Below are 23,156 nucleotides of genomic sequence, written 5' to 3' on the forward strand. Positions count from 1 at the left end.
GAGTTTTGCTGAACATGAAGCTCTGGAAGGGCACAAGACAAACAGGCAAATTTACCTCTGCTTTAACAAAGTTTTTTGCCAGTGAATCTCCCACTGTTTTGAAGTTTGGAGTTTTTGTTCATCTGGTGTTACTTTTGTAGGAGTTAGGCTGTTTTAGTCTAAAGCTGAAGAATGATATGTGATTCCTAAGCATTCCTCCCTACTCCTGTACAGTTTGCTCCTGTGGAAGGGTGATGATGGTTATGCTTTGAAATGTTTGGAGTTGCCAAGGGAACAGGGAGAGAAATCACAGACATGACTATTACCCAAAATCTTGGCAGTTTTATTCCACATTGGTTACAGTAATGGGTCTCAATCTTTCCAGACTACTGTCCCCCTTGATTTGTCTTATATACCCCCAAACTTACACCTCCCTTAAAAACTACTTGCTTACAAAATCAGACATAAAAATACAAAAAAGTGTCACAGCACACTATTACTGAAAAATTGCTTATTTTTCTCATTTTTGCCATATAATTGTAAATCAATTGAAATATAAATATTGTACTTACATTTCAGTGTATAGTGTATATAGAGCAGTATAAACAAGTCATTGTCTATATGAAATTTTGTTTGCATTGGTTTCGCTAGTGCTTTTTCTATAGCCTGTGGTAAAACTAGGCAAATAACTAGATGAGTTGATGTACCCCCGGAAGACCTCTCAGTACCACTGGTTTACAGTAACTAAGCATGTGAGATAAGACCAGTGTATCTCTCTTCTTCTTTATCTCCTTCCCTCACTATCCTCTGCAACATATAGGTGACACACCAATATTTTCATAACACTCCCTTTCCCATCCTATTAAGCCATTAGCCCAAAAAAGTTGTTCCTTGGGCCGAGCACCTTCTGCTGTTGCATACATATATCACAGGCTGCAACTTATTAGGGAGTCACACACTTCTTTGGTTATAAAGGTTGAGCTATACATCCAGCCAGTGCCCTCACTGTTCTCCCCAGCAGACCCTTCCCCTATTCTGGCCAGGCCTCCGCAGTCATGCCCTTAGCCCACCCAGTCCTCCCTGACTCCAAGCCAGCCCCCACCCACTCCACCACACATAAGGGCAGCATGTACTTTCAGTTTGTATTTTCTAGTTTTTGGATGTTTAAATCTGTGTTACTTTCAGGAGCCTCTCAGATCGCAGCTCACATGGGGGAGGGTGAGTAGGGCTCAGAGTCCCCCTTGAAGGACAGAGATGCCCAGATCCTGGAACACATACAGGGAGAATGGCTCAGATTCTCTCCCATAGAGCCAGGGCACACCCAGAACCTGGCTTCCCTGTGGGGAGAGGGAAGAGAGAGGGACTCAAGTAGCAACATGCCCAGGAATCACTCATATATCTGCACAGAGCATGTGTAATTTATTATCTTTCAGAAAACAGTTACCTATACCTGTTAGCTGTACAAATTAGCAGGGCACATTTCCAGAAAACAAAACAAAAAAACCCTTGAGAGAGGTCAATTGTTGACATGTGCATACATTCAATCTCTGATTCCTAAGGATAGGATTCAAATTTACAGTGCAGGGGCAACTCAGCGTCAGTGACCACAGTATGTTGCACTGGACCACCAAATTATTGTGACAACTGGCTGCCTGCAAACCCTCTTGTATAGTCTTGCTACACATGTACATCCAATCGCTTTGGGGTGAGAGTGTTTGGTACATACCATTCTAGAGAGCTAAACTCTTTCTTTAATAAGGTTTTAAATATTGCTTTCCCAAAAGGGGCAACGAGTGCCATGCACTAACTAAGATAAATCTCAAGCAACTGAGATCAGTTGGAGGACAAAGTCATGGGTTGAGCCCTAGCTATGTGCAAAAATTTACAAGAACTCGTTGATTTTGTAAAATACTGCTTTTTGCCGGGGGCTGTATCTCAGGAACCCCTTGGTCAGATGACTCCAAATTTGGATCACCAATCCTATCTGTACCCTCATTGGGTGCAGCAAATTTCAAGATAACTGAGTAAGCTTGCAGATTTTAGAGCCCTCAAGAATCATCCTTTAAACAGGAAGCATTCCCAACTTCAAGTATATTTTACATGCATGCACTCACTCACTCATATATAAACAAAAGCATCCCCATTTCTTTCAGATATTCCTTTCTAGTCAAAAGATTGTTCCTATTATCGTTAAAGGAGGACCCATGTGGTAAATCATCATACTACAGGAATAGATTTATTTAATAGAGAAAATCTTTCTACTAAATTAAGCCTTTATAATTGTACTTTCATGCTGATTTTCTTGATGGGTGGAGGTGGCAGGGAGGAACAGGGAGAACTAGAAGGAAAACAAGTTTTTCAAAAGTCTGAGTTAAAACTAAATCCTGCCAACTGCTGTGCTGTAAAGGGAGAAGAGCAGCTCATCTCCAACTTCCAGGTAACACATATACCGCCATCACGGAAGTATCAAAGTGCACTCCACAGCATTCCTCTATCCTGGCCTATTTTTTGAAAAACAGCCATATTTTGCAACAAGTCTTTTGTAACACATACAAGATGACAGAATTTCTGCTCTCCCCCCTTCCTTCACTGCATCTGCAAGGACTTGATTTAGGCCTTAGAATTACGACTAAAATAAAACAAAGTCCCTGGGTTGACTGACAGGGCTTGTAACTTCAGTATGGTTAAACAGAAACAGTATATACTGGGGAAGCAATGCAGAATTGCTTTGGTCAGGAGAGATAAAATGGAAGTAATGAAAGCTACTATATTCAGAGGTCTTAGATTAGTGCTCAGCAACCAGATGGCATGCCTTACAGTATCTGTCCTCATTAATTCTAACAAACAAAATGAACTCACCATGGCCGAAGTAATTCCAGGGCTTCAGAAAATTTATTATTTAGAAATAAGTTCAGTGCCATTGAACATTCTTCCAGCGCACACTTGAGATCCATCTTGGATGCCCTAATAAAAACATACAAATATTAAAAAAAGGGGAAAGGATAAGTATTCGAAACTGTATTCAATAGTAATCTTTGCTTTCAGAGCTGAACACAAACTGCATCACAGCCCAACTGTTCCCTAATCTTTTATGCTTAGTTTGTTACTTTAAATTCCTAAACAGCTGTTTAGGATGTAAGTTGCTGCAGAACTGTTTGCATTAACAGATTCCTCTAACCCTTTTTTAAAATGAGAAATAATCAAAGGATAGAAATTAGTTAATTTCAGAAACTAATTAATAGCTTCTTTCCTTTAGATTTACAGTATGTGTTCCAAAAGCCATGTAGGTAGCTATTTTATAGTGGTTTTTTTAAAAAAACCTATTTATAATAATTGACTCTTACAAAAATGTTTTGTATCAGTTTTCTAACAGCCATTGCTTTTATTCTGTGGGTTTGTTTTCCTGCTGTAAGGATGCTGATGATCTTCTTTGTTTACTATGACATATGTCATGCCTTCCTGGAATTAGCAGTCAATATGAAACGCAATCTTTTATCAATTACTATTTATACAATACTGTAAATACACAAAATACTTAACTAGTCCAAGCTCTGAAGAGTTTGTAGTCTAACTCAGGAGAAATACAATACATAGCACCAGATTCTATATTGACTGCCATGTCTATGAAGGTATGATTTTTTTTGTTAGACAGACGGACTGAAATCCCTATCAACTGACAAAGTCTAAAGGAGTTTGGTCTGAGTAAGGACACCAGATTGGGCATTACAGTGGGCTTCACCTGAGTAAAAGAGGTTAAGCAAAAGAGAAGGCAGCAATCATGTCAGTGAGATTAACTTCCAAGCAGTAAACAGAAAAAGAGGACCTTATGGAGGAATTCAAAAAAGAGATTTCTTGGTGCACATGAATTGTGTAACTGTTATAAATATAGGCATACAATGTATGGATCAGGAGAAATACAAAGGTGAAATGTTTTTTGTTTTTTTTTACATATCTCCCTACCTGAAAATCCAGGTGTTCTTACTTACCATGAGTCTAACTGTGAAGGAAGGAAACCTACTTACTTCTAATAATGGATGAAAGTAGTTAAGAATCTAATGATTTTTAATTGTCTTATCCCAGCCCCTTTTAGGGCTATGACCAAGTATTGGGTCCCATTGGGAAGTCGCAAATTTCCCCTTTCTGCTGATTAAATCTCCAATTTCTTTTACTGGAAGGTCACAGGACAGTTTAAAACTGACATCTTTATTAAAATAAAACCTGTATCTGCTCAAAGGCCAATTCCTACCTATTCTGGGTCTTGGATCCAGTGTGATATCCAAGTGTTATAGTTTTTGAGCCATGTGCAAAAATTTTCAAGAACAGTGTGGCCAGTGTTATATTTTTCTGAGTGAAATTCTGTTTATGAAGAAAAGAAGGAAATGTACAATTCTTTGACTGGTTTTTAAAAAAATATTAACAATTTGAAGATGTTCAGATGTTTGGAATGTTAGAATAAATTGCGGGGATATGGATTAATGAGCAGAGCACAGATCTAGTTGTTAAAAGGTACAAGATTAATTTATCATATGGCTCTGCAATTTATTATATAAATATCCCTTTCATGTGTGTGCACTTAAATATTCTACCAAATTATTAAATTTCAATTGAATAAGGTAATAGTTCTCCAATACAATTAAGAGAACTATGAAAGAAAATAAATACAGAGAACTGACAGGAGGGAATTAAGCTAACAAATAGATAAGATATAGTATAAACAACTTTAGCAGAAGTACTCCTCTGATTCAACTGTTCCAAGAATCAAAGCCTGCTGTAGTCCAAGGCTCTTATTGACTTCAATGAACTCTAAATCAGTTTGACATTATGCTTTGACATTATGCTGTTGGAAATACCTTATGTAGCAATACAAGTTATCTCCTTGGCAACATGTTGTGTGATTTTACACATTATATGGTGTTACCCTCACAAATAACTTGAGACATCTACCACATTGTTCACAAATTCTGAAAATGTTATTTCCCAAGGAGGCCTGTGATATTAAACATTCTACCTTTAACTGTACGTCTGACTTTAAAGGAAAATTGATACAATTTTCTTCATGAATCATGCTTTCCTCTTTCAAAATATGGTCAGTTTGAGCTCCCAGCTACATGCTTCTCAGATGCATCCTAGAACTACTATTTTCCCCCCACTATCAGTTGACAAATATCATACAGATGACTTTCATATATTATGATCATCCTCCAATCTTTTCCCCAAGTCTTTTATTCTCTTGTGATGTCGTTATTTTAATTAACTGTATTAAAATTCTGCATAATGACTGCACGGCTTCTATATTCTACCCCTCAGAAGCCAAATTTTCCTCTCAATTATATCAGTATATTGAAATTGCTCTGGGTATAAAAGAGTTTGGGTATAAGAGGTAAAGGGTATAAAAGAGTTTGGCCCTATGTATATTTGTATGTAATACATATATATGTATATATCCCCTGTCACAGGAGGAATGGAACAAGGTTTGAAGGAAAAGAGGAAGAATTGTAGACTGCACTGATTGGTATAAATTATGCTTCCCACTCTACTGCTATTATATCAGTCATTATGGACCCAGTATTACAGACCACAATCATTAAAAAATCACAAGGCCATCCCCCTAAAAATCATGAGATCAGCTTAAAAGTCATGAGATTTAAAAAAATTAATAAATCTATTCTAGTTATCTAATGTACTTATATGACCTCCATTTCCATAGTATCTGAGCACCTCTTAAACTTTAAGGTACTTCTCCTCACAACACCCCTTTCAGGTATGGAAATGCTATTATCCCCATTTTTCAGATGGGGAACTGAGGCACAGAGAAATTCAGAGTATATCTACACTGCAATAGAATACCCATGGGATGGCCCCGGCTGACCCAGATCAGCTGACTTGGGCTCACACGGCTTGGGCTGCAGGGCTCTAAAATTGCAGGGTCTAAGAGCTCAGGCTCCAACCAGAGCCAGAATCTTTATACTGCAATTTTAGCTCTGCAGCCTGAGCCCTGCAAACCCATGTTAGCTGACCCGCGCTCTGAGGTTCAATGCCGTGGGTTTTTTATCAGTGTACACATTGACTTGCTCAAGGTCATGCAGCTAGCCTGTGGCAGAGCAGAGAACTTAACCCTAGTCTCCCAAATGGCAAGCTTAGTACTCTACCCATTGGATAATCCTCCCTCTCACTTTTTCTTTGCCTTCTGGCTTTTTAGCCTTTAGGGTGATCTCACTTCACTTTTTCAAGCTTTTGTTCAGCAACCAGGAGGATTAGGAACTTATTTTTTAAAATGAAAGTTGGAATTCCAACTACTCCATGATTCCAGCTCCTTGGGCTTTAAGAAAAACACTAAATTACTAGATGCATGATAAAAATAATGCGTTAGCAACACTGTGGGCTCCAATCATGATCCCCAAGCTAGACTATGTGATAATACTTGTTGTCGTCGTCAGTTGGAAAATGGTACCATCATTCTAGCAACCCTGAGAGTCTCAGGCAATTTGGGATTTACTATAAATAGCCATCAAAATAATCATTCAGAATTGGAAGAATACTTCAAAAATTCAGATAAATTATTTTATTCATTCCATTTTCTTGCCTCATAAATTTGGAATGTTATGCTCTTAAAACAGATGTTCTTTATCTTCTGGAGTTACAGTAGATCAGCCTCTACCTCCACAATAAACTGGGGTACGATCATTATTCTCCTGGTCCTCACTGGAAAAAGAGAATGGGAGGGAGCTGAGACCCAGAATGGTCCCTCTGCCCCTCTCTTTCTCCTTCCTATGAAGAAAGAAAAGAGGAGGGAGATGACTATCCACTCTCTCTGCTGAAAGCTGATAGGCTATGTGGACAGGCACTGAGCTGCAGCATTGGGAGCACAGAAACCATTGTGGTGCCATGTACAGCATAGGAAGTTCTTGCTGCTGCTCAGAAGGCCTAGCCACAACTTTGCATACTTTGAAATAGAAGACAGTAAGGGTAGGTTTACACTGCAGCTAGAGCATGCCTCTCAGCCCAGACATGCTAAAAACAGCAGGATGGACGTTGCAGCACGGATGGCAGCTCAGATTAGCTGCCCGAATCCAAGACCGCCTAATCCCCTTTGTCCAAGTTTGGATGGCTAGCCTAAGCCACCACCCATGCCACAATATCCACGCTGCTATTTTTAGCACACTAGCTCAAACAGAGCTAGCATAAGTCTGTCTAACTGGACTGGGAGGTATGGTTTGAGCTGCAGCGTAGACATACCCTAAATTTGCAACACAAAAGGATCTTCGAGTCTAAGAGCACAATTCTGCAAGTCATTGCCCACACAAGTAGAGTGCAAGGAAAATTATTTATGTGACTAAGGGCTACTAATGTGAGGGAAAAAGTGGCAGAATTGGAGACTAAATTAAACAAAATAAGGGTAGATTTTCAAAAGCGCAGGGCTAGATTTCAACATCCTCAATTAGGGCCAGTTTTGAACAGAGCCCAGCTCCCATTTAAACACACAAATTAGAGCCACATTTCCCAAATGCTAAGCCAACAGCCATTCTCATTATGACAATTAAGGCTAGATTTTCAGAATTGCTCAGTACTTCTGAAAATCTGGTCACTTATTTTGGTGTCTAAACAGGAGCTAAGCTCTTCTGAAAACCAAGTCCCAATTATGGGTGTCAAGCTCTTCTAATAGCCTGACTCATAAAGGAAGAGTGAAAATAACAATATAATGTGAATATGCATTGCTATAGTTTGGCATCTAATAGTTCCAGAATTTACTGTTTTTGGTATGCTCTGTTCAAGAATTATGCTTAACCTACAGTCTTAAATAGAGTATTTGGTTTTACAACAGAATTTCTTCAGTGTTAATCATGAGTGTGAGGGCGCATCTCTCTCTCTCTGAATTCAGTGGGAGATTTGCACAATTAAGGGCTGCAGGAGCAGACCTCAGTTTAGGCATGACAGCAGGCTGCCTATAGTTCCATTCAAAGAACTGCTGCTCCCATTTAAATTAGTAAGTGTTTTACCATTCCCTTCAATAAGAGCCCGATGGACAGTCTCGGTGACTGGCCTCCATTGATGGCCTGATGCTGAAAGAGATTGAGTGCCTTCAATTCCAATTCAGTTCAAAAGTACTTACAATGTTGTATTAAATATAAAAAAAGAGTGTTCACTGCATTTCATCTTTATTGCTTTCCCCTTTAATTTTTATTTGGAAACTTCTTTATTAAGACAAAACAAGAATTTCATACTTATTTAAAACTTTGCTAACCACTTACCACCACCTAAGTGCACGACATAAACTAATACTGTTTCACGATTAGCAGCAGCAATTACAATTCATCATTAGACTGAAAACAGATCTACTGGAAACATCCCAATCAAGAGACTATCCCATTTAAGTGCAGTTAAGTAGGGCATCATGCTTTCCATGGTGCTTGAATATGGAATCACAATTTTCCTATTCTGCATAGAAGCATGAGACTCTCACTATTAGGCAGTCCAGAGAAATCTTGCTAGTTAGTGTTTTGTTCCCTCTGCTAACAGACCTTTCCCAGTATGGGCTGATAGATGTGCTAAAGCTGCCAGATCTCAGAAATGTTCTCCTTCTGTAGCAGTCAGAATTAAGGAAATCAAAAAACATTTCAAAACTTGGATGTTATTGATCCATAGAGTATAATGAACTCCAGAAAAAACAGTGTCTTACTCAGCACTGTTTTATTCAGTGTAAATCCATTAAAAGACTCAGGCCCATAATAGTTGTTGTATTATTCATTGCACTATTTAAATAAAAACCTGTGTTTTGGAATATTTTTCCATGTACAGAACTCATGTTGCAATATTTGTCCATATACTACTGAAATCTGGAAGGGTTGACAAATTGATGTACAGAAAGCTAAAAGATGCATGAAGACTGCCCATTGCATGTATTGCACATATGGTAGTATGGACATTTAATGAAGTATCGTTTTGTAACACAATAGCGGGGCAGAGTCAAAGCTGCTGTTAGTAATCTACATCAAGAATCTGAGTACTTTCATTGCATAATTCATTAGAATTAATAAATTGGAGTTTGCATCTGAAAAGTTATTAATTCATGAAGGAACACACTATACTAAACAGAGTGAAGAAGGCTTTGCAGTCTAATATTTATCTTTCATTATCATTAGATGGTCACCATAAAGAGCAAACTTTGATGGTAGTTTAAACTTCAAGTATTTAGTTTTTTCTTGGCTTTTCAAAAAGTTTATTATCCCATTTCATTATTATTTATGGCATTTTTTAGAAAGAGCCTAAACTATTCCATAAACGTCTTCTCTTGCTAATTAAAATATACAAAGCAGAGACTTTGTTTAGTTTACACAATAATTTAAATTTCAAATAACATATTCACTTCCCTGGGCTTACTCCGGAGTTACACGAGTTTAACAGATATCAGAACTAGCTCTTTTGTTTTGGTTTAGTATATTTACCGTTACAATACACATACACTTTCTTAGAACATTACATAAACTCCCAGATAAAAACTGGTTGGGGTACATATCATTAATTTACAGTGAGAAATCTATAGAGATGTTATAATTACCCCAGAAAATGTAATAAACCCAGGATATTCAAAGTTAAGTTTAAATTTAAAATAAATCTAAGCACATTAAGGTTTATCAATTCAGTGAAGGCACCCAAATAACCTTAATTCTGCCTGTGACACACTGGCACCCCACTACTCACCGTTGTCATGTAATTAGGATATGGTTTGTACAAAGTAGGCCTTGTGAGGTATCATTCTAAAAGTCTTGATCTGCTTGACATTAATATCTCATTGGATTGTATGTGCTATCATCATATGTGAAGTTAACAAGTTTGGCTATTTATGTGTTACGGAAACATGTTGTGAGGTTGAAAACACCCACAGGCAGCCTTTCAGGTACAACAATAAAAAGGCCAAACAATGTTAATGGCTTATTGAGGAAATACACATAAGCACAATGATTACCCAAGGAACTGTGTACAATGTAAACCTCTCAGATAGCACTACACAATGGGAACTGTTTCATAGAATATTAGGGTTGGAAGAGACCCCAAGAGGTCAGCTAGTCCAATCCCCTGCTCAAAGCAGGACCAACCCCAACTAAATCATCCCAGCCAAAGCTCTTGCCAAGCCAGGCCTTAAAAATCTCTAAGGGTGGAGATTCCACCACCTCCCTAGGAGGAAAGTTGCAATAGAAGTGGTTACACCTTAATACTTCCTTCCTGTATTTTACATGCTAACCAATACCCTTTCTATAAATTATTTATCATTTTAATATATCTTAGTATTTAGAAAGACTTGTAGCTTTCTTTCTTTTTTGGTCTGAAAGGCGGATATTGGGCCAAAACTGCTTTAGACATGTGCCCTTGTCAGATTATAAGGATAAACAAATACATTTGTTCGCTATGGATTTTAGTGGTTTTGCATTGTGAGGTATTGTCTTACTGCTTTTAAAAAGCTGTGGCTTGTACAAAAGGTGACACTAAGGAGAAGTATACTCTCTTATCTCTGTGTTCATACGTTCAATACAGAAGAATAGAGGGATTTTCAAAAATTCTCCTATAGGAGGTAAACCTCAATGATGCAAAAATAATAAAATTATCATAATATATGCTAATGTTAGGTTAGAACATGCTTGCCTGCACCTTTACTAAATTTTAGTAAATATTTACCTTTACTTTCATACACAAGGCTTGAAATAAAGTTGCTCACATGCTTATATTTTTGCTTAATTATATGAACTATTCAATTATATGATCCTTAGGAATTCTGTCTTCTGTCAGCGTGACAGGCTTCCCAAGGATCAAGGAAAATAACATGTTTGTTATCCCCAAGAGTGTTTACAGAAACTCTGCAGCTTTATAACTTTTATTTCACTTTAATATTCTAGACTATTTTCTTTTATAATATATTTTGAATGAAGTACATAAGTGTTATTCTGATTACTACTTTGTATAAAATCTATGATAGGAGTCTAATTGCAAATCGTAAATGTACTGCAATTAGTGAAGAACTTTTGATCAGAAAGGCAAATAACCAACAAGACTATTGTACCAAAGACCAAGGGTCCTCCCTCTAATATGAGATACCAGTTTGGTATAATAAAACTTTGTAGTGTATATACATAGCCTAAGTTATAAAAATGAGGTTTTTCACCCTTTCTGCTCTCCATAGAGAAAAGCCTCAGTTTCAAACTCCTCCACATGCCATAAAGAATTATAGAAACATTGAAATTATTATAGGTACTCTAAAGTATAACATTTATAGTTGGGAAATGTTTTGACCACATCTAACCCCCATGTTTCCACTTGCAGGTGAAAACCTTTGTTTGTTCCTTAAATATTTGAGATGCCATACTTTTTTTGAGATGTATATTTGCAAATACTTTATATCCAAATGCAAGCTTCATCTAACTGTCTGATACCATTACTATGTGAATAGTAATATGTTTTATGTACAAGCAAAACAAGATCATTTGATGCTATCACTGTTCACCAATATAAGAAAACACATAACCATAAAAATGATTGATGTTAATTGGAGAATTAGTTATCTAACAATGCTTTAGCCACCTCTTACTAAACACAAAAAAAACAAACTACCTTTCCAAAAAAGGAGAGACTGAGCCTTCTATAATGACCATTCAAGTTTAAAGATTGTCTTTAAGAATCATAGAGACAAGGTGGGTGAGGTAGTATCTTTTATTGGACCAACTTCTGTGGGTGAGACAGACAAGCTTTCAAGCCACCCAGAGCTCTTCAGGTGTGGGAAAGGTACTCCAAGCATCACAGCTAAATGCAAGGTAGAACAGATTCATTAGCATAAGTAATGAGCTCGTATTCTAAGAGAACATCTTCACTGGCAGCAGCATTTTCATGTGGCTTGTGTAGTTGCAGCATAGTGCTGGGAGAGGGCTCTCCCAGTGCTCTAAAAAAAAAACCCACCTCCACAAGGGGCGCAGCTCCTAGCACTGGTGCACTGTCTACGCTGCCATGTTACAGAGCTGAAACTTCTAGCGCTCACAGGTGTGTTTTTTCATACCCCTTAGTGAGAAAGTTGCAGTGCTGTAAAGTGCCAGTGTAGACAAGCCCTCAAGAACCATTCAAGGACTTTCCCAGACCTGAAGACGACCTTGGTGAGCTGGAAACAACAAAAGTTGGTCCAATAAAAGATATTATCTCACCCTCCTTTTCTCTTTTATGTCCTGGGACTGACAGGGCTACAACTATATTTCATTTAAGAATCATGTTGTTTGCAGTGTTATTGTAGCCATGTTGGTCCCAGGACATAAAAGAGAAAAGGTGGGTGAGGTAATATCTTTTATTGGACAAACTTCAGTTGTGAAAGTGATAAGTTTTTGAGCTTCACAGAGCTCTTCTTCAGATCTGGAGAAGGTATCCAGAATGTCTGAGCTAAATACAAGTTGGGACAGATTGTTAAGCATAAGCATACATGCTGTAGATGACCATTTAAAATGAAGTGGGCAATTAACACTTAGCAGGCATTAAGGTGTGTTCTAAATTGTTGTAATGAGCCACGAAACCAGTGTCTGTTTACTCCATGATTTTTGATGTCTAGCAGAGTAGTGAATTTAAGTTTCCAAGCTCATCTTTTGAAGGTTTTGTGCAGGTTTCCTTTGAGGATTAGGACTGAGAGGTCTGATCTGGAGTGTTTTGTTTTGTGAAAAAGTGGTCACACATGGGTCATATCGTGGTTTTGTCTTTCATCAATTTCTATGAAAGTTCATTTGAGAGCACAGTGATTGTCTGGTTTCACCCACATACTTGTTGTTGGGGCATTTGATGCATATTTCACACCCAGTTTTTTTCATGGCACAAAAACTGTAATGATCCAGTGGGTGGTTTCATTCACTGGGGGATATCCAGTCATATGATTCTTTTTTCTTACAACTGTTGGTGAGAGTTGTGGGTGGTATCATCTTTGTTGTGACAGACTTCCTTATGGTGGAGTTGGTGCAAGGATATTTCTAGTTCTCCAAATATTAGTATGGTATCAGGTTCTGTGGTGGGCAGACGTTCAGTTCCTGGGAGAGTGCAGATACTGCAGTTCAACTGAAATGCTCAACAAACATTACATCCACCACAATTTCTCTTCCACTGAAAGGACAGTGATACAGTCCCTGAAATTCAACCACCAGATAGCGATCAAACCAGCAGACAAAGGGGGTGCCATTGTAGTCCTTTATCATCATGACTTCATCAATGAGGCCAACAGACAACAGTCTGATACCACCTACCATGAAGAAATCAAAGACTGCACACCACAATTCATACAGGAATTTAGTGATACCATCAAATCATTCCCCAAACAATTCCAAGAAAAAACTTTGCAACCTCATCTTCTACGAACGCAACCCAGGGATAGCTACATGCTTTCCAAAGTACACAAACAAGGGAAACCAGGCAGATCCATCATATCTGGCCATGGCACACTTGTCAGGACTCATAGAAACCATTCTCAGACCACTCACCACATAAAGGGCCAGCCTCCTCAAAGACACTACCGACTTCCCCCAGAAACTCTGAATCATCATCAACCTCTCCCAGAGTACCATGCTTGCCACCTCCCTACACACCAACAACCCTCACTATGACGGCATTGCTGCCTGCCTCAAATACCTATAAGATAATACACAATGCTAGGAAATCCACCCTAAACACATTGCCAAACTCATCTAGTTCTTCCTGACCCACAATAACTTTACATTCAACAACACTTTGTCCAAATCATGGGAACAGCCATGGGTACTAAAATGGCTCCCCAATATGCCAATCTCTTCATGGGCCACCTCAAGAAAGAAATTCTGGAAAAATGCACCATGAAACCAATAATTTACTTGAGATACATTAATGATTTTCAACCTTAGGACCGATGACCTAAACTCCCTCAGATTTCTACCATGACTTCAACAACCACCACAAATTCATGAAACTCTCTAGAACACTCCCAAACCAGCATCAACTTCCTGAACACCACAGTCAGCTGCAACAATGGATCCCTACAAACTACATACAAGAAACCCACAGATAACCACCCGCGACGCCAAGAAATCTGTTATCTACAGCCAAGCACTCAGATACCACAGAATTTGCTCCAAAGAGAAAGTGGGGGATAACCATCTTCACTAAACAAGAACACGCCAGCAGAGAAGTAGATCGCATCATGGCACAAGCCAAATACCCCAGGAGAACCTACTTTAACACTGGAGGGATAGACGGGGACAAAACCACCACTGATTGCACATCCCTACTTGTCACCTACCATCCTATACTGGAACTCAGGTGGAATATCATCAAAGAAACCATTACAACCCATGGGACCACATCCTGAAATAAATCTCTCTAACACCCTCTTCTGGCCTTCAGAAAACTCTCCCACTTTGCCAAGCTCATCATCAGAAGCAAGCTCCCCACAGACCAGGACACACTAACTCAAAGCAGCCCCAGACCCTGACAGAACAACAGACATAAAACATGCTGACATATCTCCATTGTTATGATGATCAATACTCCTCACAACACACCTTTCAAGACCCATGGTTCCTACACATGCCTATCACAACATGTCGAATACCGTAACCAGTGCCCCAAATGCCCCAGCATCAACAATGTGGGTGAAACTAGATACCACTACACTCTCAAATGAACTCACAAAGAGAAATGTTAGACATATGACCCATGGGCAACCACTTTTCTCAAAGTGATCACACTATTTCTGGTTTCAGAGTAACAGCCGTGTTAGTCTGTATTCGCAAAAAGAAAAGGAGTACTTGTGGCACCTTAGAGACTAACCAATTTATTTGAGCATGAGCTTTCGTGAGCTACAGCTCACTTCATCAGACACTATTTCACTTCACTATTTCTGACATCTCATCCTCAAAGGAAACCTGTACCATTATTTCAAAAGATGAGCTTGGAAACTTAATTTCATGACTCTGCTAGATGCTAAAAATCATGGACTAAACAGACACTGGTGTTACGGCTTATTATAAAAATGTGTCACACGCCCTATCGCCGGCAAAGCCTTAAGTGTTCTTGTACAGTATGTATGAACCCCTTGTGCTTAACCATTTGTTCCTTCCACCAACAGAAGTGGTCCAATGAAAGATATTACCTCACCTACCTTGTCCCTTTAAGAATAACTTAAGTTTTAAAAGACTATTTTGAGAGCCGGAAGACCATTATATGGAAATACAGTAAGCATGTTTAGATTCATCTGAAGCAGAACTTCAACTTCTATAAACAGTTTTAGTTATCTAGGATACACAGAGACAGGATTCCTACTAACTTGGAAGAATAATATACTTTGGTCTTAACTTACCTAGAGAAGAATGGTCCCACCAGAGGCAGGCCCACTCTAAGGTGCAAACTTTGTTGAACACTGTCCACAGAAGAGTGTGGCATATAGAAGAGACTGTAACTGAAGTAACCATTGTTCATTGCTTGTTTGTGTTTCGTTTTGTTTTTCCTTTCTTTAATAATAGTCAGCCAATAATTATGATATTTTACTTGTCTTTAATTGTAGAGTCCCCTAAGAAATGCCTAAAATAATGTCACATCCGTGAACTGTCATTAGAAGAGACAATTAAGATTTAGCCTAGCATTTCTTGTTTTTCTAGCCTCCAAAATTTTAGAAATATGGAGTATAAAGTTCTTGAGACTCAACAATGTAAAAATACCCCTTTCTACTACACACTCATTTAAATCATGTGAGTCAACATGTTAAAAACGAACGTACTTCTTTGGTTATACCTAGTAAGAAGTACAATTTTATCTTTAACACTTTGTATTTAAGAGGTACAACTTTTGTGAAGTTAATATCTTCAAGATCTAAAAGATTTTTTTAGAGATTGGTCTAAAGTAACTGCTTTCGCTCTGGCTCACAGACTCAGTTGACGTCGGCCCTTTATCCTCAATCTTCTGCAGGTGATGAGAACAAAACTGATTTCTACAGAACACAATAGTCCAATTTTTTCAACAATAATTTATTTATAATTTACAATTATTATAAACAAAAATGAAGGGCCCAATTCTTCTCCCACTGAGGTCAACTGCAAAGCTCCCATTGACTTCAATGGGAACACAATTTGGTCATATAGTTACAAACAAAATCCAAAGGCAAAAAAATTAACAGCACAAAGTAAATTTTGAAAAAGCCAAATTTCCCAGAATTCTTTGATAAAACTTGCTGTACAGATTCACGTCTGCACTTTTAAACAAAAACACTTTCCCCTTGTAGATTTTAAAGGAAGACTGACACCTGTCATAGTTCTGTGTCTCTAAAATCAACAAAATTCCTTCCTTCCTACCCCTCTGCAGTGCTCTTGAATTCTGCTGGTTCTGAATAAAAAGCAAGGAACTGGAAAAATAAGCAGAAGTAACTATAATGTAAGGTGGGTTTACTTCCTTATATGGGGAGAGTCTAGTTTTTCACAGTACCACACAACTGCAGATCAATACCAAATAAACATACCAGATGTGGAACTAAACCAAATGCGTTAAAATGTATGTTTTTGTGAGAGAGAGCATGCCAAAACAATAAAGACTTACACTGATTCCCTTTAAGACTCTGAGTATGAGTCAGCACTTCAACAGAAATCCAAGCAACTGTGCAATGACTACGGTCTCTATATATGAAGTGTCACTCTCCCCATCTAGGCATTCTTGTTATGTGTACACAAAGAAGATTCCCAGAGCTGATAAAAACCCCCACCTATTTTATCATCACTAGTAAGTGAGTTCCCAGAGTCTTCTCTCATTTTTACTGGTGTAAATCCAAACGAACCATTAATGTCAATGGAATTAACCAGGATTTACACCAGTATAAATGAGAGCACAATTCAATCCTGAATAGTAAAAGGAAAGAGAAAAAGAGAGATACTATATTCAGATTCTCAGTACGTAGGTGGCATTCCTTCTATAAAATGCTACTATGCAAGTGTCCAGTTACTTTAAGGATGACAACTTTAGAAATTTGTGTAACAATAAAAATATAGCTTCCTCCTTCAATTATTTCAAAATCTTCTGAATATTGAATAAACGTGTGTGTTTTGAATGATCCTAATTGATATGTTTCGGGCCTGAGCTATGTACATTTCCTTAGAAGTAAGTGATTTTTTTCATTAATAAGAAACTGATCTGAACTTCAGTGCAAGTAGCAGTTTTAGTAAGATGCTATAGTCAGGTACTTTTCAGTCTATCTTTATATTGCAAGTTTAGGTGAGTTTGGTCTGATTTCTGTTACATGTAGCAGAATATTCAATTATTGACTTACAGTAAAATGACAATCCTGACATAAAAGCTTGAGCATTGAGACAAATAATTAAAATACTTTGCAAGTTAACCCCTTCTACTTTTTACAAAAGACTTAAAAGGAATTAAGCTTTGCAACCATAACAGAGGACTGTTAGCATAAAGTAAGCTTCAGAAATGCAAATGAAACGGTGTTCATTGGAACACTTCCTCAGAACACTGCTGGAAATTCTTTCAGGGGAAACAGTTACTCAGAGTCCTAGTACTTCCCACAATACACAGTGACCTTTCATCCGTATAGTTCAGATATGAGAGAACTCTGTTAAAAGGCAGGTTGTACTTCACTACAGTTAAATATAAATGTGGAAGACTAGGCTATACCAAAACTAAATGTTTGTGGGAAATTTAGGCAACATCTCATGCAATTATCCTTCCCCCACAACCAACCAACCAGTTCTGCTCAGAAGAGAGGGAAACTCAAGTAGGAAGATTTTGTGCAAGTCTCCTTTTATTTTCATTTTATTGCTCAGCATTTTAGCTGAATAAAGCTAAATCTGAATTTTAAAGACCAGATTCTGCAACCTTTGTTCACTGAAGTTAATGAGACTCATAAGTACTACTTAACATGAGTAAGGATAACAGAATCTAGCCATTATACTTTTATTAGAACACAGACTTTCTAAGAAATTAGTTATCAGCTGCTTTACCACATAACCATAATTACCACTATTCAGATCAACAGCATTTAGTTGTCTTGTGGTGGGCAGTTGACAGGGCTTTTCCTAGTTACACTAGAAACTGTTTTGGGATACTTCATTTCAAGGACTAGTGTACAACATTAAAAGATACCAGAATCTGCCCCATAACTATTTTGGTTTGTGAATCATTACAATGAATCTTACAAATTTTGTCCTCAGGGGCAGGATGCTCACCTGAAAAAAATCAAGGGTTTCACAAGTTCTATTCATAACATGTTTTCTACAACATATAATAGACATTTACAGATATTCCCCTATAAACCCCAAATTTAACTTAGTGCTCACAAGCTAAGCAAGTATGGGCCTGGTTGTATACAGATGAAAGACCTCCAAAGAAAACACAATATACTACAGGAAATGTTTCTTCTTGTCATTAATAAAGTATTGTTCCAGCTGGCATTGTGCTTCTGAAGGTGATGTCTTTAGAAGAACTCATAAAAATTAAGTCCTAGCCATTGAATACTTTTCCTACAAATGCTCTATAAGAAAATTACCTCCTAACTACAAAAATTCACTTCCTGTTCTCAACTGCAGTATTGCTCGGCACTTATACACTGCTGTCACCCTCAACTCAGGTTATTGTATTCTGGGAGAATGGTAGTGTGAAATGACTGATAGGGGGTGTGTACATATCCTACACACACAATGTATTTCTTACCTGCACATCTATTTTCCATTGCAAATTCTGTATTGAGTCAGCATATGTAAATTCCCTTTTATGTATATGGGGATTTCAGACACACAAAATGCATGTAGAAAATATAAACAGAGGTCTGCAGTGCATATTCAAAAAGAGGAATTTTATCCATCATTTAAATGCTTTGGTCCTGGAAGGTGCTATCACAATGTATGACATTATTAACAAATCATAAACCAAATTTTGAAATGTAGTTATTTTTTTCTCTTAAATATATGAAAAAGCACGGCTTGGAGTGAGCCCACACTGTTTCAGCACTTCACTGGTAGCCTCAGCAGTTTCTTCCTATTTTAAACTTTCACTTATCAAAAATGAGATTCTAGCTCTCATAGTTGTGAAGATAATATTCCAAATGTGAACCAAATCAGTGCTTTCTTTCCAAGTCTGCAGACAGGCAAACAATAGATCTGAAACGGTATAAAACTGTGCCCCATTCAACCCTTTGGGTGTTGTGTTATCTACAAAGCCTAATGACAATTTAAGTCTCAACATTGTTATCTATTTCACCAGTGGTTATTTTAGCAGAAATGTCACGCTAATGTTTTCATCCTCTGTGGTTGCATAATACAAAAGTTAAATCATATTATCCATCCTCTGGAGCTACTGCAGGAGTTTTCTCATCAGTGTTTTAGCCAGTCCATTTTTCAGATGTCCCACAAGCCTAGTCTACACTATGAGTTTGTTGGATTTAGCAGCGTTAAATCGAATTAACCCTGCACCCATCCACACAAAGCCATTTTTTTGACATAAAGGGCTCTTAAAACCGATTTCTGTAGTCCTCCCCAACAAGGGGATTAGCGCTGAAATTGACATTGCTGTTTTGAATTAAGGTTAGTGTGGACGCAATTCAAAGGTATTGGCCTCCGGGAGCTATCCCACAGTGCACCACTGTGACCGCTCTGGACAGCACTCTGAACTCGGATGCACTGGCCAGGTGTACAGGAAAAGCCCCAGGAACTTTTGAATCTCATTTCCTGTTTGGCCAGGCGAGCTCATCAGCACAGGTGACCATGCAGTCCCAGAATAGAAAAAGAGCTCCAGCATGGACCGAACAGGAGGTACTGGATCTGATAGCACGGATTCCTCTCCCCATACAGCAATCAGAACTATGTTCCAAAAGATGAAATGCCAAAACATTTCAAAAAATCTCCAAGACTATGAGGGACAGAGGCTACAGCATAGACGCCACACAGTGCTGTGTGAAACTTAAGCTCAGACAGAAAGCATACCAGAAAACCAAAGAATCAAACGGATGCTCCAGGACACAGCCCCAGACATGCCGCTTCTACGCTAAGCTGCATGCAATTCTAGGGGGGGCCGGCACCACTATCTCACCCCTGTCCGTGGACTCCAATAATGGGGTGCTCTCTGCCATGCCTGAGGATTTTGCGGACAGGGCAGATGATGCTGATGAGGATGAGCTTGAGGTGAGCACATAGCACACCGTTCTCCCTGACAGCCATGATCTTTTTATCACCCTGACTAAAATACCCTCCCAACCAAACCAGAGAAGGGACCTCTGCTGAGTGTACCTTTTTAAATATAATACATGTTATAAAAGCAAGTGTTTTTTTAATTATTAAAGTAGCCCTGCAGACTTGAGATGCATTCATGGCCAGTACAGATACTGGAAAAGTCTGTTAACGTGTCTGGGGATGGAGCAGAAATCCTCCAGGGACATCTCCATGAAGCTCTCCTGGAGGTACTCTAAAAGCCTTTGCAGAAGGTTTCTGGGGAGAGCAGCCTCATTCTGTCCTCCATGGTAGGACACTTTACCGCGCCATGCTAGTAGCAAGTAATCTGGTATCATTGCATGACCAAGCCTGGCAGCGTATGGTCTCGGTGTTTGCTGGCATTCAAGCAACATCCATTCTTTACCTCTCTGTGTTATCCTCAGGAGAGTGATATCGTTCATGGTAACCTGGTTGAAATACGGGAATTTAAGGGGACATTCAGAGGTGGCCGTTCCTACCGGGCTGTTTGCCTGTGGCTGAAAAGAAATCCTCCCTGCAGTTAGCCACACGGTGGGGGGGCGGGGCGGGGGCATTGGCGTTGAGCTGTTCACGTTAGGCTAGCAGGGGTCTTCCCTGATATCAGCCATGCGTGGGGTGAGGAGTAAAGCAATCATCCCAGAGAACTGGATGGTGGGGGGGGAGGGTGGTTAGTTTGGTTTCTGCTGCTGCCCGTTAACAGGAAAACCACAGCACTAAATGGCCAACTCAACGTGCTTTGCTTGGTATGGGAGAGGCTGCTGTTATGAAGGTTGCAGAAGCCGAAAGACTATGGCTTACCATGGCTGCCTGCAAGCCAAATTCTGTCGCCAGGCACTGCGTGTGTGATCTCTTTAACACCAAAGTCCCAGGCACTCAATATAAGATGCGAAGTGTGACCTTGTACCAAAAATCACATGTGCTATGTAATATGAATAGTGTTGTTCACCATGAAAGAGTATAGCCATTGCTCTGTAAAATGTATCTTTTTAAATACTTCACTCCCTTTTTTTCCTCCTGCAGCTGCAAATGTTTCAAGCCTCCCTCCTCCATCCCAAAGGCTATCCCAGATAAGGTGGCGAAAAAAAATGCACGCACGATGAAATGTTCTCTGAGCTCATGCAGTCATCCGGTACTGACAGAGCTCAGCAGAACGTGTGAAGGAACACAACAGCAGAGTACAGAAAAGCAGCCGATGAACATGAGGAGAGATGGCAGCAGGAAGATCAGAGGAGGCATGAGGAAACAGGGCTACTGAGGGATCAAACGGACATGCTCTGGCGTCTGGTGGAGGTTCATGAACTGCAGCAGGATCACAGACTGCCGCTGCAGCCCGTTTAACCACCCTCTCTCCTCCCCAAGTTCCCCAGCCTCCTCACCCAGACACCCAAGAACGCCAGGGGGGAGGCTCCAGGCACCCAACCACTCCACCCCAGTGGACAGCCCAAGCAACAGTAGGTTGTCATTCAACAAGTTTTGAAGCAGCTTTTTCCTACCCTCCTCCCACACCCCACCCAGGCTACTTTGTGAGTTATCTCCCTATTTGTATACTCAATTAATAAAGAATACATGGTTTTTAAACGACAGTGACTTTATTTCCTTTGCAAGCAAGCTGTGATCGAAGGGGGGGAGGGCGGGTGGCTTACAGGGAATTTAGAGTCAACCAAGGGGGTGGGTTTTCATCAAGGAGAAACAAACAGAAGTGTCACACAGTACCCTGGCCAGTCATGAAACTGGTTTTCAAAGCTTCTCTGATGCACAACGCTTCCTGCTGTGCTCTTCTAACCGCCCTGGTGTCTGGCTGTGCATATTCAGCAGCGAGGTGATTTGCCTCAACCTCCCACCCCGCCATAAACGTCTCCCCCTTACTCTCGCAGAGATTGTGGAGCACACAGCAAGCAGCAATAACAATGATTTTGCTGAGGTCTGAGAGAGTCAGTAAACTGCACCAGCGACCCTTTAAATGTCCAAATGCACACTCTACCACCATTCTGCACTTGCTCAGCCTATAGTTGAACAGCTCCTTACTACTGTCCAGGGTGCCTGTGTACAGCTTCATGAGCCAGGGCATTAAGGGGTACGCTGGGCCTCCAAGGATAACTATAGACATTTCAACAACCCCAACAGTTATTTTCTGGTCTGGGAAGTAAATCCCTCCCTGCAGCTGTTTAAACAGACCAGAGTTCCTGAAGACGCGTGCATCCTGAACCTTTCCCGGCCATCCCACGTTGATGTTGGTGAAACATCCCTTGTGATCCACCAGTGCTTGCAGCACCATTGAAAAGTACCCCTTGCAGTTTATGTACTGGCTGCCCTGGTGATCCGGCCCCAATATAGGGATATGCGTTCTATCTATAGCCCCACCACAGTTAGGGAATCCCATTGCAGCAAAGCCATCTAGTATGACCTGCACATTTCCCAGAGTCACTACCTTTGATAGCAGCAGCTCAGTGATTGCGTTGGCTACTTGCATCACAGCAACCCCCACAGGAGATTTGCCTACTCCAAATTGATTACCAACTGATCGGTAGCTGTCTGGCTTTGCAAGCTTCTACAGGCTATTGCCACTCACTTCTCAACTGTAAGGGCTGCTTTCACCTTGGTATTCTTGCGCTTCAGGGCAGGAGAAAGCAAGTCACAAAGTTCCATGAAAGTGCCCTTACGCATGCAAAAGTTTCAGAGCCACTGGGAACCATCTCAAACCTGCAACACCATGCTGTCCCACCACTATGTGCTTGTTTCCCGGGCCCAGAATTGGCGTTCCACGGCATGAGCCTGCCCCGGTAACACCATGATCTCCAAATTGCTGAGGACCACTGTTTTAGAGAAATCTGCGTCCGTGTCCTCATCACCACGCTGCCATTGCCTCATTGCCTGGTGTTTCAGGTACTGGTTCTGCATAAACTGCACAATAATGAGTGAGGGGTTTACAATGGTCATAACTGCTGTGGGGAGCTGAAC

At 39.7% G+C, this 23,156-nt stretch overlaps 1 protein-coding gene across 2 annotated transcripts in view; it reads right to left on the reverse strand.

Annotated features, from left to right (window-relative positions):
* TTC39B (tetratricopeptide repeat domain 39B) overlaps window positions 1-23,156 on the reverse strand; it is a 137,803-nt gene that overhangs the window by 39,866 nt on the left and 74,781 nt on the right. For both annotated transcript variants that reach the window (XM_084627999.1, XM_084628000.1), the window contains one exon: window positions 2,839-2,943. In XM_084627999.1, coding sequence (XP_084484125.1) covers window positions 2,839-2,943 — 105 coding nt within the window. The remainder of the gene's footprint in view (window positions 1-2,838; window positions 2,944-23,156) is intronic.

The sequence above is a fragment of the Lepidochelys olivacea genome (genome assembly GCF_965140295.1).
Source record: "Lepidochelys olivacea isolate rLepOli2 genome assembly, chromosome: 5".
Taxonomy (NCBI): Eukaryota; Metazoa; Chordata; order Testudines; family Cheloniidae; genus Lepidochelys; species Lepidochelys olivacea.